This window comes from Passer domesticus, chromosome 6 (assembly GCF_036417665.1).
Source record: "Passer domesticus isolate bPasDom1 chromosome 6, bPasDom1.hap1, whole genome shotgun sequence".
NCBI lineage: Eukaryota > Metazoa > Chordata > Aves > Passeriformes > Passeridae > Passer > Passer domesticus.
In genome coordinates, this window is record NC_087479.1 from 45,952,270 (window position 1) to 45,971,076 (window position 18,807).

General features: G+C 39.5%; 1 protein-coding gene across 3 annotated transcripts in view; it reads left to right on the forward strand.

The window, feature by feature from the left end:
* The window catches only part of LOC135303402 (mucin-5B), a 47,673-nt gene that overhangs the window by 13,805 nt on the left and 15,061 nt on the right, over positions 1-18,807 (forward strand). For all 3 annotated transcript variants that reach the window (XM_064425185.1, XM_064425184.1, XM_064425183.1), the window contains 21 exons: positions 194-319; positions 1,037-1,154; positions 2,355-2,493; positions 3,085-3,186; positions 3,393-3,462; positions 3,700-3,837; positions 4,402-4,566; positions 5,428-5,522; positions 6,998-7,124; positions 10,074-10,326; positions 11,331-11,383; positions 11,766-11,866; positions 12,168-12,319; positions 14,031-14,169; positions 14,886-14,996; positions 15,420-15,599; positions 15,978-16,214; positions 17,085-17,241; positions 17,453-17,581; positions 18,008-18,092; positions 18,296-18,333. In XM_064425185.1, coding sequence (XP_064281255.1) covers positions 194-319; positions 1,037-1,154; positions 2,355-2,493; positions 3,085-3,186; positions 3,393-3,462; positions 3,700-3,837; positions 4,402-4,566; positions 5,428-5,522; positions 6,998-7,124; positions 10,074-10,326; positions 11,331-11,383; positions 11,766-11,866; positions 12,168-12,319; positions 14,031-14,169; positions 14,886-14,996; positions 15,420-15,599; positions 15,978-16,214; positions 17,085-17,241; positions 17,453-17,581; positions 18,008-18,092; positions 18,296-18,333 — 2,715 coding nt within the window. The remainder of the gene's footprint in view (positions 1-193; positions 320-1,036; positions 1,155-2,354; positions 2,494-3,084; positions 3,187-3,392; positions 3,463-3,699; positions 3,838-4,401; positions 4,567-5,427; positions 5,523-6,997; positions 7,125-10,073; positions 10,327-11,330; positions 11,384-11,765; positions 11,867-12,167; positions 12,320-14,030; positions 14,170-14,885; positions 14,997-15,419; positions 15,600-15,977; positions 16,215-17,084; positions 17,242-17,452; positions 17,582-18,007; positions 18,093-18,295; positions 18,334-18,807) is intronic.

Below are 18,807 nucleotides of genomic sequence, written 5' to 3' on the forward strand. Positions count from 1 at the left end.
GTCCAAAAGATAAAGTAAAAGTGGCCATAAAACATTCCTTTAAGACATTAAACAAACACAAGATATCTGCATAGAAGGTCTTGCAAACAAAATATGGAGAAAAGGAGGAAGAAGGGGTTGGGTAGTGACGCAACAATTTGAGAGATATTGTAAATACAACATTATGATACTCCATTTTGGTTTGGTCTTGCAGATCAGGAATGCCCAAACAACATGGAGTACATGGAATGTGGAAATTCCTGTGCTGACACATGTGCAGATCCAGAAAGGAGCAAGATTTGTAAAGCCCCATGTACGGATGGCTGTTTCTGTCCTCCTGGTAAGGCAGCTCACTTCTGCCAACGATCACACACATCAATGGACAAAAAGGGAGGTTGCTCCCTTTCTTTACCATTTCACACAACAAATACACTGTTTCTTCTAGAATAATTTACCAACTTTCTTCTTGGAAGAGCCAGATTTCGAAAGGTATGAGATCCTGACACTGGAGAAGGGAGGCAAATACTTCTAGGGACTAGACAGGGAAAAAATGGTGCAGATATGGAAAGACAAGAGGTGCTCTCTAGACAGTAAGAATGCAGGTGAAGATGTCTATGAGATGCCTCCCTGCTATGACACTAAATCTAGCTGTAGCTTAAGTGACACGAAACATACATGCATTTCCAGGTATGTCTATGTGTAAATTTGCACATGAAATAGTCTAAGACGAGGCTCTGACTTCTGTTAGATTCACTGTGAGAAAAGGATGGAAATTGGCTCACACCCTTGCAATCTGGCGCTTGATAATCCTGCTCACAGTGAAAGATTTTGCAACAGGAAATGTTCTTTGAGTTTTGCAGTGCTTTCATTTGAGTTCTAGTTAGAAATATTACCCATCCATTAACATCTGAAAGGGCCTGGTGTGGTGTTTTCCTTTACAAGTATTCCATTCATTTTAAGAAATGCTGAATACTCCAGAGATTTTTCCATATTTAATCTTCCTTAATGGTGTTTCCCAGACTCACCAAAGGAATAACTAGCCACTGTGTCTGAACAGGAACTATCCTTGATGACCTCAGCAGCAAGAAGTGCATCCCCAGAGACAGCTGCCCCTGTACATTTCAAGGCAAAGTCTACTCATCTGGAGGAACTTACTCCACTCCCTGCCAGAACTGGTACTGTTGCGGTCTTGATTGCACTAACAAGGCAGAAGTACTTATTTCAAAACATTGATGAGTTTCATTCTGTAGTTTCCTTTTTTTTTTTTTTAATCTTTTCCTGTCATTTGTCTTAAATAACAATTCAAAACTTTGCTCTGACTTTCAACAGTGTAGGAAAACTTAGAGGTATTCCTCAACCACACATAGTTATTACCCACCTTCACTTGAATCTGCTTGTGAAAACTGAGCTCAAGATTTCAGAATGTAGAAAAATGAGACTCTTTACTGATTAATTCAGAGACTTCTCACTTCCTAGAGTGAGGTGAGAAGTCATACCTCGTTAATAAGTGGCATTCCAACAACATCTGGATCTCCATAAGGCTATTAAAAGGCCAGATCTCAGAAGTCCTGATCCTTGAGAATTATTTGATTAAAAAACCTGTCCGCTTGAACCCATCTCCATTCTCCACTGGTGAAAGGTGATAACATCTCAGGTATATTAGCCTCAAAACAGTTTTATTTCTTACTCTGTGTGTGTTATCTGTGCTTCTGTAACACAATGTCATTTTTTGATCATGAGTTATAGCTTTGCTATAGGGAGGAATGAAATGTGGGCAAACATTCTACAAGCCCCTTTGGATTATCCTGCATTTTGAGAAAATGCTCCTCAAATCCCAGAACTTTTGAGTAATTGAACTTAATGGACTTTGTGTGGCTCCCATCTTGCCATATCCTCACTTACTCCCCTCAAAGCCCAAGCCTGTGTGGCTGGACTGTTTTCTTCCTGTGTGAGAATTTCTCATTATCTCTGGCCCTCCACAATTAGCTGCTGAAATATCCCATCAGTGACTTGCTGAACAGTTGCACCAGTAGCACAAGATATTGCAAAATCCTGCTTGAAGGGGTTCTTTCATCCTTTAAAAAGTCAAGTAAACAATTAGGCCCAGAAAGCTATCTCTTGCTTTCCCATCTCAGTGTGTCTCTGAGGGAGCCAGCTCAAAGCCCAGTGCAGTTAACTCTCTCACTGATAGGAATTGAGTCCTCACACTTTAATGGCCTAATATAAAGGCTTTCACCCTCAAGGTTTGAATAAGAAGCCAAGATAATGAGCTAAAAATACAAAGAGGCCACATCTGTTCAGATTGAAATGGTGTATCACCTTAGCTCCCTTGAAGCTGTGTTTATTCTAACGGCTGATTTTTGGGTTTTGCACAGTACTTGCAAAGGAGGCCACTGGAGCTGTATCTCTCTGCCCTGCTCTGGAAGTTGTCACATAGATGGAGGATTCCATATAACAACATTCGATAATAAGAGGTTCAATTTTCATGGCAACTGTCATTATGTCTTAGCTAAGGTATGATCAATTTCTCTTTTCACTCCTAAATCTCCCAAGTAGCATGAGGCTTTAAACTGTACTGGAGCTTTATATGACTTAATTTAATTAAATGGCACGAATCCAGCAAACCACTTCAACACATGCTCAGTCTTAAACCCCATAAATTTTTGAATTTGCAATGGATTGCAAATCAATTGCTGATGCTCAACTTCAAAGTTTTGCAGCTTCAACATACTTGTACTTTCAAAAAAATTAAATAATTTTCTTAATGGATGCATTAGTGTTGATTCAAGCATTTCTTTTGAAGCTTTCTTCATGTGTGACTGTCAGAAGGAAGTGGATGAACCAAAACTTCTGCAAAAAGATTGAATTATCTGTGAATGCCTCTAAATGAGATCCACACAAGCTGATAGCACGGAAAAAGAGTGCAAAGGAGAGTTAGTGAAATTATTGATTTTGGCAATGAAATAAACAGTTTGCATTAGATATCAAATACCCCAGTTCTTTCATCACTCCTTCTTAGCCTTTCAGTGACACATTCTTCTCTTCAAGCTCCCAGCCTGTAACATGCTAACAATGTCTGCCCATACCTTTCTCGTGTCTTCTCAGAACACTGATGACACAGTTGTGGTGATTGGGGAGATCATTCAGTGTGGGACTTCAAGGACAATGACTTGCCTAAAGAATGTATTGGTAACACTAGGAAGAACTGTGAGTAACTGTCTTTAATTAGCAATACATAGGAGGTCACTTCTATTTTCCTTACATTCTTTGTATGGTGTTTGGACACTGAGTTACACTGACCCCAAAGGTGATGAGGTTTTCAAGACACAGTGCTTAGTGAAACTTGTCGGTTGCTCTTGTCTGTCTCACCTCATAAGCTTTCATTACTGTGGGCTTTTTTCCTTTTCCTGCAGACTATAAAAATATGTTCCTGTGGAAATATCTACATGAACAATTTCATTGTGAAGCTGCCTGTAAGAAAAGGTAAATCCCCTTCTTCATGTCCTCCACAGAATAGCCTATATCTTTTGCAGAGGGATTCCTGCTCCTTTCTCTGAAAAGAACACGATCTTACTCACTGTTAGGTGGATACTATGTCTGGGATTCCCTGGGAATCTTTGTGTTACTGCATGCGCTGGCAAATGGAAGTTCTTGTTTACTCAGTTTTGTAAAGATTTGCAAGTGCATACAACATTTTTTCTTTTTCTCTTTCTTTTTTAGATGGCATCACCATCTTCAGACAATCTACATTTTTCATCAAAATCTTGAGCTCAGCTGGAGTGCAGATCCGAGTGCAAATGAAACCTGTAATGCAGCTCTCCATAACTGTCGATCATTCTTTTCAGAATCGCACATCTGGTAGGACACATAAGGCTAAACCCTTCAATGTGCTGAAGAAAATCTCTGTGATGTTTAGAGTGTGCAAATCTTTTAGACTCCTTCCGTTTAAACAGTCCTTCATCATAGACTTGTGAAGTGCAGACTATATTCTTGATTTTGCACTAATCTCCTGTTTTACACCATTTAAGATGTTTGTGCTTCTGTTTCCTGTCTCTGCAATGGGATTACACCCTCTCTCTCTGACCCATTTTGTTTTTCTTTTGCCATTTCCTTTATTTATAAGCCTTTGGGGAAGATACTTGCTGTCTGGCAGTGTTTACTGAAGCACATTTAGGCAGTTCCAATCCTTGTGCTATCACTAAGTGCTACTGTAATGCAGAAAAATAATAAATACACTCTAAACACAGGGCCCTATCAGATTTGTGGGAAAATCAGGAAGTCTCTCAAGGAAAATGGATTTATCTCAGGCGACATCCATTACAGAGCTAAGAGTGTTCATCTAGAAGCCATTCCTTTTTTCCTGCATCTAGCAATTTCTTATTTTCTTTTGCCTTTTTTTTTTTTTTTTGCCTCCCACACAAGGTCTTTGTGGCAATTTCAATAACATCCAGACTGATGACTTCAGAACAGTCACTGGAGCTGTAGAAGATTCAGCTTCTGCTTTTGGTAACTCATGGAAAACTAGAGCCAGCTGTTTTGATGTTGAGGACAGCTTTGAAGATCCTTGTTCAAACAGCGTGGATAAAGGTACCAGGCTTTTCATCCCTGGCTTATCAGTGTGAAATAATTTTCACATGATGGATAATCAAAAAAGCTTTAGAAATCTCATAAACATCAAAACCCTCTGCCTTTGAGGCTATAACTAGAGAAAAAATATTGTGTTTTGAAGGTCTTCAAGAGGATAGCTTTGCTTTCAAAACAAAAAGACAGCACTACTGGTGAAAGAGCCAACACATTCACTGTTGACTTGAAAAGCACACACAGCATCAATGACAGCAATTTAGGCTTAAGGCAGAGCACCATTGGTTGCCAATATTTGGGCAAGTTCTTCATCCAGTCTAGGTTGTTACAGCGGTGCTGAAGTTCAGAGGAGGAAGCCATCAACAGTGCTGAGTTAAGCAAGCATTGCACTGTACTAGGTGTCCTGTCTGATTTTTCACTCTGACTGGATTTGGATATATATATATATTATTTGGGCTGAACTCTCCTAGGTACTGCCACATATAATTAAAGCTGCAGCTCATAGCCACACAGCTCACTGATTATTACATGCTTGATATTATTGCTTGACTATAAGGAATTATCTGGCTGTAAATAATTAAGAAAATTTGATGAAAAACAGTGAAAATGGGGAGGTTCTGTATATGTTATGCAAATCTGGCTGCAGTAATAATGTTAATACTTAGAAGGTGAAACCTTTCTTTTAGGAAAATGGCTGGTCATCCATCCAACTGTGCTTATTCCTTTGATAAGTTAATGACCTGTATTTCCATCCAGCGTTATCTAAACACTTCAGGACACTCTAGTTCAATGTGATATTTGATAAGAATATTGATTCAGACAGTAATGTGGTTTAAGTGACTATGGACAATATTTTTCCCACTTCAGAAAAATTTGCCCAGCACTGGTGTGCTCTTCTGTCCAATACAAGCAGCGTGTTTGCTGCCTGCCATTCTGTTGTAGACCCTTCTGTGTACATCAAGGTAAGGTACTGCTCCAAATGGGTGGTTTAATCTAGTCCAGAGACTGATCCCACATGAAGGTTGTCTGGCCTAAGGGAGTGAAATAAGTTACAGTAATGACTGGTCACAAAGTTCACTGATGCTGATTAGAAAAATTATAAAATAAGAGTTCGTGCAAGATGGGCCTTTTTGGCTATACCCCATAAATACTTGATTGGCATCACTGGCTTCTGTTGCATGACCAAAAGCAAAATGAAAAAAATCAGTTCAAGATTTCAAAGTTTCAAAGAGTGAAAACTGTTCACTCTTTGACTAGCAGAATCAGTGTTTCTGTGTGGAATTGAATTGACAGTTTTACCAGCCCCATGGATTACCTCTGACTTGGTTCAAAATTCATGTTGAGGGAGAGAATATGAATTTACATTGTTTAAATCTCTTTTACTACCTGAATCTTGTTAGTCTCCTTGTGTTTTGAATGCATGAAGCTGCCCATATGTTCTCTTGTTGTAAAGCTCTATAATGTTGCTGAGAAATTTGTCTGAGCTAGAGATTTGTCACATTTATGTGGATGCCAAAGAAGTTCTTGCAAACACACAGAAAGTTTGTGCAGGGTGTGTGTGTGATACAACTTCCTGAGAAAATATCTGAGCCTGAAATTTTGCCTAGAATGTAATATGTCTTCAAGTAGCTTTACAAATATGGCTTATGTTTTACCTCTCCCAGAAGAAAATATATATATTTCAGAATTAATGTAAGCTATAAATAAAATAGGATTTTGCATTTTTCAGTTAAGAAGAAGCAATAACTGGTTTCTTACAGATATGTCTGTTACTCCTGCTGATCTCATCAGATTTTAAACCATGATTCATGAAAGCCTTTTCCACAACATCAGTAATGGCAGGCTAAGTCACTGTCTATCCAGTATGATCCTACTGTTCTAGAGTGACTAGCTGTATTTGTGTTCTCTTGTATAGCCTACACAATTAAAAGAGCCCAAGCTTTAAATTCCAGCTGTACGTACATAAATAGTTCTTAAAATGTCATTACACATGACTGACTCTCTATAAACCATCTTTTGTCGTGCACCTATCATGTCATTGGGTGCATCTCATCTGCTTATCAGATAGGTACACAATGTGCCAGTCATCACGTGCAATATTTTCAGATTATATATTTTGACAGGTCCTAGATTGTACATCCTCATAGGAGGCTGGTAAAGACATTTCTTAGTGCTTTAATGAACTATAGGTGCCTCTATCTTTTTTAATATTCATCTGTTAATGAGAGTTAGGCATAATGTCATTGCAGTTTCTGTAACTGATTTCTCAGGTTTGCATAGCAATTTCATTAGCATACATTTTCTCTTAGAGATAAGTTTCATTGGTAATAATACTTTTAAAAATATATTGGTTGACTGCTTTTTTAACTGCTACATGTTTTGCTGTTTTTTCTATGAGCTAGACATAATAATGCCCATGTCCTTTTCTGTCCTTTAGAAATGCATGTATGACACCTGTAACGCTGAGAAGAGTGAAGTTGCACTGTGCAGCGTGCTCTCTACTTACTCCAGAGACTGTGCTTCAGCAGGCGTGTCCCTGCAGGGCTGGAGGCAGGGTGTCTGTGGTATGTGAACTGAAATTCCTTGGCAGGGATATGGGGGAACAGCTTCAGGACAGCCCCATTTGTGGCAGTTAGTATCTTTCATCTTTAGTGATCAAGTTAGAAAGCCTTTGAAAAACAGAATAAGCATTTATTCTATAAAATTCAGTTTCTGACTACTTCATGATCTTACAATGCATGTTCCTTGTGTAAAATCTTAGGTGAATTCAGTACTCAGAGAAACAAAATAGTACAAGGCATATTACTCAAATCAAAACAGAAACAGAATTAGTTTTACTTTAGGTTTAGTTAGCAATTAGGTTACTTTTGAACACATGGGCTTCCCCATGTATTTTAATTCCAATACTTTTTTTGTATTACATTCAGTCCTCTTGTCCCAGACAATACAAATGACATCACTCATTAACCACATTTTTCCATGTTACAGTAAAATAGTAATGTTTTTTAAATAAATATATATTGGTCATATTTGAGAATGTGAAAATCTTTAAGGGCATTTTCAGCTCACCTAGAAATGAACAAAAGTTTCTTGGACGTACACATTGTCATCAAATCCTAGGTTTAGAGTCCACATATGTATGTATTTTCCTTTGGCATTGCCAGAATTTATTACAAGATGGCACAAAATCTGAGAATAAAACTCACTATCTTGGATTCTGAGTTTTGCTTCAACATTCCCAGGTTGTCACTGATGGTCAGATAGTTCAAGTGAAATTTGCCTCTGTTGCCATGAAAATAGATGTATGGGTTTTTTGACTAATTGCACATCTGAATAGACAACATAGCAATGATTATGTTTTTGGAGCTTGATTCAGCTATGATCTATTTAATTGCCTGACTTAGGGGCCAGCTGGGATACTTAACAGAGGCAAACGGTGTGACTGGTGTGACGCATTGCCAGAGGCATTTAAGACTGTGATAAGAAAAATTTCACAAACCTGTGCTGAAATAATTCAAAGGAACACAGTGTAGTCCACAGTAAATTGTCCTAGAATCCTGCAGAGTTATGCACTAGACTCAGACACTGTTTATTGAAAGCTTTGTTCCCAACATAGAATTACTGACATTTTTAATGGCAAATCAAGACTGGTTCGCAGCATGGGTTTGGCTGAAATCTGTGTTCTTAAGGCATAGTAGGTAATAGTGCCTCAAACAGTGCAGTAACCTTGCGAAAAAATGCTAATGTTTTAATCAGAACAATAATTTCAGGCCTTATTTAAGAAGAAATAATCTTTTGGGAACATGGCTGTGATAAGAGTATGGTTGTTTATGACTCACTGTTCATGAGTGAAAGACTAAATGGGCCACAACCTTCACTCTGTGTTCTGTCCCGTTGTGGGGGTTGGAAAAACTCTTCCAGCTCCTGAAGCTGCATCCACTCTGTCAAGCTGCAGGCCGCATCCAAGGCAAGTGGTATCCCGAGCAAATGTCTGCACTGCAGTCAGCAGAGTGTGTGAAACAAGCAAATCCTGCTAGTTAAACCCTGTGCATGCCTGTTGCACACTCTTTAGCAGAAGCATGAGCCATTACTGGAGTGCTCCCTGTGCAAGCTAGCTTGAAGGTATCTTTGGGATGTTCATGCTCTCTGCAGTCATGCCTCCAGTTGTGATTTGTCATCTTAGATGTGTGTCACTCCTGTGACCATGAGCGCTACAATCAAATAACCTTTCTCTTACCAGTCTCACTCTATCAAAAGTCATCTTATTCCTCTATGAAAATTTTAAGAAAGTAAGCACGTTATTGTATTAATAGCTAACAATTGAGACAGATATAAATTCATATTCAACATCTTTATTAATATCTTTTTTATTTGACTTATTTTGACTTTCAAATACCACTTGCTGTATCTTCAAAGAATAAAAAGTAGGAGAATATGCTTTGTCTGACTTACACAGGGGATATTGTGTTTGCTCCAGCTAGGACTAGAAAACCAAATAGTGTATGATGGTAGAGGTGCTGGTTTCGAATGTGTACACAAGCCTAGCACACTAACTAATCTAAAAAAAGTGTGTCATGGTCATGGACTGGAAAAACATACAGAGCTTTATTTAAGCATGGAACCTATTGCTGATAAGTTCTTAGCATTGCTGCAAAGCTGATTAGCACAGGTGCCCATGATCAACACCCCTGTACCTAGTGCATCCGTGTGTATCTGAAAAACTGCTGGAGGGTTAACCTGCAGAATTAGAAAGAGGCCCAAGACGAGTAGCTCTCCAGTTCTCACTTAATTTCAAAGAAATCTGCTAGACTTTCTTGCAGCCTTAATGTGGGTAATGTCTCCTGCCAAAATTTAATGTCATCCCTACGGGTCAGTACTGCAGATTCTATGGCAGACCTTTGATGGCGGTGTATACTGTCAGCCTGTGAAAATTGACCAGCTTTTTACTGTCATACAGGGTTAGTTGAGCCCTTCAGATTTTGGTATTTACCTGTTTGGTTCACCCAGAAATCTTAGAAATTGTTGTTTCTCATTTCCCCAGGGGATGACAACAAGAGTTTTCCCAAGATATCTGTGAGAACTGAAACACCCTTTTCTTGTTAGCATCAGTCGATTGGCAGAGTTCCTTGTCACTGCCATTTAATGTCAAAATTCCTCTCTTACAAAATATGGTAATTTCTTAAGTTATCCAAAGAACTCCAGCCAAAGAAATCATTAGTAAAAGTCAGAAAATAAAATTTTAACAAGTCAGAAGTTAATGGTTTCAGTTCTTAGCATAAGGTAGAAATGTAAATTGTGGAAATTACAAAAATATACACCCTGATTAGTATTTCAGTGTTCAGTGTCATACAGTTTAGGCTATGCAAGTAAATTCTCCCAGAGTCCTGGGAGACAAGATCTGGTAGTTGGATAAAAGCATTTTTATGGCTACCAGTGTGCAGAAAAGCATGCTAAAGTAATGAGAGATGATTGCGCAATGAAGGCCATACATCCCTTTTATTTCTCTTGCAAAGATCCCTCAGAGGAGTGTCCTGAGACTATGGTTTATAACTATAGTGTGAAGTACTGTAACCAGTCTTGCCGCTCGCTGGATGAACCTGACCCGCTGTGCAAGGTCCAGATCGCGCCCATGGAGGGCTGTGCTTGCCCTGAAGGCACCTACCTTAACGATGAGGAGGAATGTGTGCCTCCAGATGACTGCCCCTGCTACTACAAAGGCAAAATTGTTCAGCCTGGCAACTCCTTCCAAGAGGATAAACTCATGTGGTGAGTTGCTCTGATGACGCAAAGGCTGCTCTGTGCCTGGGGACATCAGGGCTTATGGGGGAAGTCTCTGCTCCAATCCATGAATAGCACCATTTTACAGTTAGGAATAATGGCAAATTTTTCCTAGTTTGTATCTTCCCCTGGCAGGAAGTGCAGCCACAGCAAATGTTAAGATCCCATATTCCTGCTAGCAAACAAGAACCTGAAAATATGTTAAGTAGAACAATATTTGTAATCTATCTCTTGCAGAGTTCATTGTTGTGTAAAAAATGTCCACAAACAGTGGGAGAAAGTTTTCTAGAAGACAGAAGGCTTGGAGGAGTTTCAGGCTTTGAAATGAAAAAGCAAAGTGAAAACCGTCACACCATCCTGCAGACTATTTAAAAAATAAAAATGGTCCATGAAAAAAGCCACCCAATTCTCAGTTTTTAAACTGTTTTTTTTTTTTAGAAAAGAGAGAGAGAAACTGGGGGGGAGGGGGGGAATAATAAAAATAGTGTAATTAACTTGCATCTGCATTGAAAAACAGTTGTCATTATTCTCATTTTCAATTACCTTAGGGCATCAATGGAAACAACCACCAGGGGAAGGCTTCTTTATCATCTTTAGATATTTACATGTTCTCTCTCTAGCTGTCTTCCAGTTGAGGTTTCTAGACTATTTTGTAATCACATATTCATTTAGTAATTTAAGAGATCTCTTATTTAAGAAAGTATTAGTCTTATCTCATGGGGTGGAAAATGGATGCTTAGGAAAAACTTGATTTATTGAAAACACACAATAAACCAGTGCCAGATGAAGGAAGAGTATTTTAAGAGCTGGGTCTTTTAATCTTCCTTCTGGGGATGGTAATGCATGTCTGTGAAACTGATAGCTGTAACAAATATTCATTTTGATAGGAATTTGTTATTCATGTGACAAGTGAAGCTTTGCAGTGCCTTTCTCCCTGGTGAGGGAGAAAAGTGCAAAGAGCTGATGTGTTTTGTTTTATGCAATCTCTTTAGCAAATGCATTCAAGGAAGATTAGACTGCATTGGAGAAACTGTCTTGGTGAAAGGTGAGATTTTGTTAAATAATGGCATTATAGTGTCAGCTGTATTTATAATGTTTTTATGTGTTATCTCTCACTTTCTGTAACATTTTAGTATTCTGCACATTTTCCATTCTCTCTGAAATGTGTTAGTTATTGATAACATTTGTCTTTGTAAAATGTCACCAGACTTACTAGACTCTTTAGATGATGAGGATATTTCCCAAAGCTTAGAAGTTATCTGCCTTCTTCTCACTTCACTGTTATTGGGCAGAAGCAAAACTATTAGAAACTTTAAATGATAGACACCTGCAGCCCTCTGAAATCCTCTGGCTGGTTTTCCAATTGCTGATGGCATCCTTATTGCTCTCTCCAAATTACCTTCCTGAAATGTTTTCTCCTACTGCAGATTGCCCAGCTCCTATGTATTACTTCAACTGCAGCTCTGCAGGTCCTGGAGCAACTGGATCAGAGTGCCAGAAAAGCTGCAAGACGCAGGACATGCACTGTGTAAGGAGTTCACCTCCCAGCAGGGGCTCAGCACAGCAGGGCTCTGCATGGAGCATTGTCCTTATCAAGCACTGATGGGAACATGCCATGCTGGGCACACACCAACTGCTCCACTGATAGATAACAGAGCAGCTGTAGCTAACAACCTGTGATGTTTGTGGCATGACTTCCACTAGCTTGCAATTAAGGAGTTTTTTTCAATATTCAAAACTTTGGCATCCAGAGCTAGCACACTTCTGCTGGTTCCCTGTTCTTTCTGTACACTAACAAGTTGTCTTCTTCTATATCTTCTAATGTGCAGTATGTCACAGAATGTGTTTCTGGCTGCATGTGTCCCGATGGACTGGTATTGGATGGCAGTGGAGGATGTATTCCCAAAGATCAATGTCCATGTGTTCATGGAGGACATTTCTATAAACCTGGGGAAACCATCAAAGTGGACTGCAACACATGGTACGTTATCCCAGAGAGCCTTTTTTTATAGCAGAGTTTGTTAGAACTGTCAGTCCATAGTGCACCCATGGGACAGGATGTGCTTTCAAGCCTTTCTCTTCATCATGAGAGCCATTGGGCTGCTAGTAAAATTAAAAGGGGAAGTATTGCTCGGCATCATGCTGCATGAGCCTGCACTTGGGGAGAACAAGCACCAATATCTTCTGTTAAACAATTTTCATCCTTTTCTGTTTCCCTACCAGCTTCAGAAACATCAGCCTTACCCTGGCTGGTGTGTGGTTGCTCATTCAATAAGGGGGAATTGAGTCTGTGTGTGTTGGGCACATCTGAACCCTGGAAAATGACTGAATTTAGTCAAAGAGGAATTGCAATGGTCCTCCCTTGAGACGTGCAGTGCTTCCAGATGCATAGTTCTCAAGAGAAATTAGTACTCTAGCTGCTCAAATTTCTAGTGCCATAGATTTCACTGTTATTACTGATCATGGTGGGAAAAATGCTTTCAATCCTTATCCATTATTTAGCAAGGATGAGACTGTATAGTTCTGCCAAATAGATGTACAGAAAATAAGAGCTATAAACCCTTTGGTCTAATCACCATTGGTACAGACAGTCAAGTTTAACCTGTGAAGTCAAAACCTGATAAGCTGTTGTTGCTATCACAGATTCATTAAGAAGTTTTATTGCAGTGAGGGCTTAGTTTTCTTATGAGAAGAGGACACACATGAGAAAGAAAATGCAGTCATGGCTATAACAACTAAATTTTCTGTCTACAGTCCTCCTGAACTAGAAGTGAGGTTTTTCAAGGTGTGGTGGGTTGGCTTTGGCTGGACATTAGGTGCCACCTAGCTGCTCTATGACTACCCTCCTCAGAGGACAGGGCTGGGGACAAAATAAGATGGTCATGGGTCAAAATAAAGCAAAAGCAAAGGCTGTGCGCAGAAGAAAAGGCAAACAAAATATTTATCCCCTAGTTCCCACCAGCAGGTAATATCCAGCTCACTTTCAAAGGTGTAGGGCTTCAGAAAACAAACATCATAACATATAGCACTCTGTTCCCACCCCAATCTCCCATTCTCTTAGCTTTTATTGCTGAGCAGACATCACATGGTTTGGAATATCCATTTGGCCAGCTTGGGACAGCTGTCCTGTCTCTGTCCCCTCCCAAAACCCCAGCTTACTGGTGAGGGGGAGAATGCTGAGGAGACAGCACTGATGCTATGGGAATGTTGCTCAGCAGTAGCCAATACACTGAGGTGTTACCAACACCTTTGCAGCTGCCAATGCAAAGCACAGCCCTGTGAGGACTGCTGAGGGAAAAAAAATCTCTTCATCTCAGCCAGACCCAAGGAAAGCCAGAGATAATATTTGTTCACACTACTGTAACAGAACTGCAGCATGATCCCTCACAGATTAAAATTCAGAAATGGTAGAAATATTCAGTTCAAATTCCTTGAATTTGTCTTTAAAACTTCCACAGTCTGCTGCCAGGACTCAATTATTTAAAATATATATGAAGGAAATAATAGAATAAATGTTTCAGGGTAGTAAACATGATTGCCATTTCTGATTGATATGGCATCTCATGGCATGATAGAACAGTTGAGAGGGAACTGCAAACAACAAACCTTTTAATTATTCTGCCCCTGTTTGGGGTTAAAGGAAAGCCCATGTTTCATGCAAACGTTTTTATTCTTTGCATTTTGCCTCCTAGCACCTGCAACAAAAGACAGTGGAACTGCACAGACAATCCCTGCAAGGGAACCTGCACTGTGTATGGAAATGGGCATTATATGAGCTTTGATGGGGAGAAGTTTGATTTCCTGGGAGACTGTGACTATATCCTAGCTCAGGTATCAATTTATTTTCAATTTCCCATCCATACGCTTTTCTTAACCCACAGTGTAGGCTTCAGTCTGGGTAATTAAAAGGCATTCCCACACAAAATAGCCAAACTAATGAGCAGAGCCTACTCCCCTCCTCTTGCACCTAGAGCTGATAGACCGAGATTTTCCAAACAAAACAAAGCAAGTTGACTCTCAGACGTGACACGAGAGGGCACTGTGTGATCCCAAATGATTAACTCCTTGGTTGGACTGCCCTTTCCTGAAGGCATTCCAGCATTTTCAAAAGGAAGGAAAATACGGTGTTGAAAAGCATTTCCCCCAGCCATCCAAGACTGATATTATTTTTGTTGTGATGGAAGCACGCAGAGATTAACGTGTGAGCCTCATATAGAATAATTGCAGGTAATGAGACAGCACTCAGTGAGACATTTTGTCATCCCCAAATTACAGTTGGTTTTGTTAATTTTAAGAAAAATACATTTTTACCTTTTTGGACTGTTGCTATGACAAGTTCATTTCCCTCCTTAGTTTTTATTTTTGAAAATCCTGGTCAAAGATGCATCTGCCACCAGGTCATCTTCCACCAGATTCTTCCAAAATTCTATAGTTTTAGTGCATAAAGAAGTCAGATCAGAGTGTCATTCATTTAGAGCTCCTGAAAATGCTTATCACTGGTCCAGTTCCCTGACAAGATCTAACAGAATGTTATCTGTTTTTCTAAGGATTTTTGCCCTAATAACATGGATGCTGGCACCTTCCGGATTGTGATTCAGAACAACGCCTGTGGGAAGTCACGCTCCATCTGCTCTCTAAAGATCACATTGATTTTTGAGGTTTGTCTAGAACTAGTTATAACCAAGGAGCTGTAGTCTTGATTTTGTAGTAATTACTGTATCATTCTCTTATATGCCATCTCAGTTGCTGCTAAAAGTACCTATGGAAGTCAAACAGCCAGCAAGCTAAGGCAAGGAAGTTGGGAAAGGCTTAGGTATTTGATGTTAACAGGCACTGAACACTTCTGTGGACAAGGGGAAAGATGCAAGGAGTCAACAACACTCTATGAATGTGCATTTGTGTGTGTTTTCATTTGTGACAGTAGGCTCTGTGCATTTGTGACTGTGGCTCACTCTATCTATCAAGATAGAGTGTGAAGATGGCAGAAAAATAAGACAAAGAATGAGAGGCAGAGTGCGAGTGCTGTTGCACTATGTTTTCTATTTGTTTTCCTTCCATGAAATGTATCTGTTCCTTTGTAGAACAGTGAAATAAGGCTCTTGGAAGGAAGAATTCAGGAGATAGCCACTGATCCAGGAGCTGAGAAAAATTACAAAGTGGACCTCAGAGGAGGTTATATTGTAATTGAAACAAATCAAGGGATGAACTTCATGTGGGACCAAAAGACTACTGTTGTTGTTCACGTGGCACCATCTTTCCAGGTAAGTAGGGGGTGGACTGGGAGTTATGATTTCAAAGTCAGAATTATGCATCCAGAACTGGAGCCCCAGTTTCTCCAGGCCTTGGAAAAAAAGGCTTGGAAAAAGTTTGGTTTAGTGGACAAGAAGAAACAGCAAGCAGGCCATATCTTGTGTTTTATTACACTGTTCAGTCAGTATATATTTGGGGCTAGAAGTACTGGTAACACATTGGGAGTGCTTAGGTCACTTGAAGTCCAACTTTTTCTAAGCCATTTTTTGCTTTCTGTTTAGAAACTTGCACCTATTTTGCCTTTACAGGTTCTGTAGTTTATTTCTGTCAAAGAGTGGGCTGCACTCAAAATAACGAAAGCATTAACTGTGCCTACATACATTACACAGGGAAAAGTCTGTGGTCTTTGTGGGGACTTTGATGGCCGCTCAAGGAATGACTTCACAACCAGAGGGCAGTCCATGGAGATGAGCATCCAGGAGTTTGGAAACAGCTGGAAAATAACAAGCACCTGCTCAAATATAAACATGACAGACCTGTGTGCAGATCAGCCTTTCAAGTCTGCCCTGGGACAGAAGCATTGCAGCATCATTAAGAGTAACATCTTTGAAGCCTGTCACAGCAAGGTAATCCTGTTCTCTCATCCTCAGTAGTTTCACACTAGATATTTGTTGCTGGTTTGCAGCACTTTTGCGGTATATTTTTAGTATTGAAGCTACTACACAGTAGTACTCGGCTACCTCTCTCAAAATCTCATTTCACAGCTATGCAATTAAAATCTGTTGCACAGTGTTGAGGAAGAAGCAGGGCCTGTTTTGAACAACTAAAGATAAAGAGAATAATAGTTGGCCACCAGAAGTAGAAAGTTAGGTATCTGTAGAATGTAGATATAAGTTAGTCTAGGACTGTTTGTATGGTGATCCTTGGGAATTTCATTTAAGTTATCTAAAGAGACTAATTATTTAGTTTAGTTCAGTCACAAATTGGATTAATCTAAACAGAAACAAGGCTACTCTTCGTTATTAGAATGCCTATACAAAGCTTCAGTGCACTTTAATAAAAAATTTTAAAAACAAACTTGGCTTAATTTCCTTTCTTAGTTTATGTTGGCAATGGTTAAAAAACAAAAGACATGAAGTTTAGTGGAAATAGGATTTCCTTCCATACTCAATCACTGTCTCTCAGTTGAAGAGTGCACACACTGTGTAGTTGTGCTAAGACAGAACAGGATAGTTCAGTCCTGCAGAAATCACTTTGGAAAGGCATTTTAAGTGTAAGTGGCAGCATTACACATATGAGAATAGGAAGATTTAGAGTCCAATTCTATCAGGCAGGTGAAAATAGAAAACTACATGTTGTAAAATATCATGGCTCCTTCATGACAATCCCAGACTGTCACAAACCATGTGCATGACAGAAATTCAGAGCCCTTTCCCTCATTAAAAGACAGTGCAGCAGACACAGCTGTGGTGACAGCTCTGTTGGTGTTTTGACAGGTGAACCCAATTCCATATTATGAATCTTGTGTGTCTGACTTCTGTGGCTGCGACAGTGTGGGAGACTGTGAGTGCTTTTGTACCTCAGTGGCTGCTTACTCGAGGAGCTGCAGCAGAGCTGGTGTCTGCATCAACTGGAGAACCCCTGCCATTTGCCGTAAGTACTGCAGGGAAATGACACAGCAAGCAGTGCCCCTTGTGCTCAGGCACACGGGATACAGAAGAGCAGAACACCTACATTGCTATGCATGTGTGACTGAACAAGCCCTTTTCATCATGTTTATCTTATCAAAATCTTTTAAAACAAGATTTAAAAATAGTCCCTGCCCAGTTTCTGAGACCTAAATGTTTTTATTCTTCTGTTCCAGCTGTATTCTGTGATTATTACAATCCACCTGACAAACATGAGTGGTTCTATAAACCCTGTGGAGCCCCTTGTCTAAGGACCTGCAGGAACCCACAAGGGAAATGTGGGAACTTGCTGTACAGTTTAGAAGGTAATTCTTCCTTGACTTTAATGCAGTTTATGGGATTCACAGCTATTAGTGTGGTTTCAAATGTCTGAAGCATCAAGGTGACTGAAAGGTTATCCCATCTGTCACAAAAGCTCATTGACCATGCCTTGCTAATTCCCTGTGTGATGGTGCCATTCATAGCATCATTTGCCTGCTGCCTTTAAATATATGAAGTGATAAAACACCATTCAATATAAAATTGTGTGCAATAATTATCTGTTGACAAATGTAGTAAATTAAAACTTTGGGGAGAGAGGTAAAAAGAGGACTTGGAAAAATAATTGGTAGTAAAAAGAACATTCATACTGGAATCACATACAATTGGGGATCAAATCTATATTTGGTAGAGGTATTTATGTGCTTTCCTATGCCTATGTAACTCAGACTAAGAATACTTTAATTTTCCAGGCTGTTACCCAGAGTGTAGTCCTGACAAGCCATATTTTGATGAGGAGAGCAGGGAGTGTGTCTCCCTTCCCAACTGCACTTCATGGTAGGTCAGTTGATGGTGAGAAAGGTAGAATAGGACTGGAAAGGACAAACTAGGAGATGTTTTGTTAATGTTTATAGGTAGTGGAAATTACCATTAAATCCAGGATAGGATTTTGTAAATGTAGGTACAGTTACAGACACTGTTATTCCATATACAAATTAATTTCAATAAAATGATACTTTTTTACTCTTTTTTACTCTCAGCGATCCTGAAGAGAAACTATGTGCTGAAGACTCCAAAGGTAACTTTTCACCTCTCTCACCATGCACTGAGTGATGGCAGGACTGCAGCAACCCAACATTACACATTACTGCAAACATACTGGTAATAGAAGGCCAGACAGGTAGTTTAATATGTGGGTGCAAAGCAGCACAGATATACTTTGATAAGCAAAATGCAGCCTTTGACCTCAAGAACTGTGTAAAGGACAATCATGAGGAGGAAGGAGACTGGTGTGATATGCAGGATTCATCTTATACAGGTTAATACCACTTTTACACTTCCTTGGTAGCCAGTGAAGACAGATTGTAGTCTGTAGCAGGCCATTCAGTACTTTTAATAAGTACTTTTAGAACAGGGCAAATCTTGTAGAAGTGCTGTTTCCTGACCATTCAATTAATAAAATAATCTAAGATAGCTATTTTATCAGATAAATGCTTGTGTGCCTAAAGGATGAATTTGGTTAAGGTACTGTATCAGTTCATTCCCATATCTG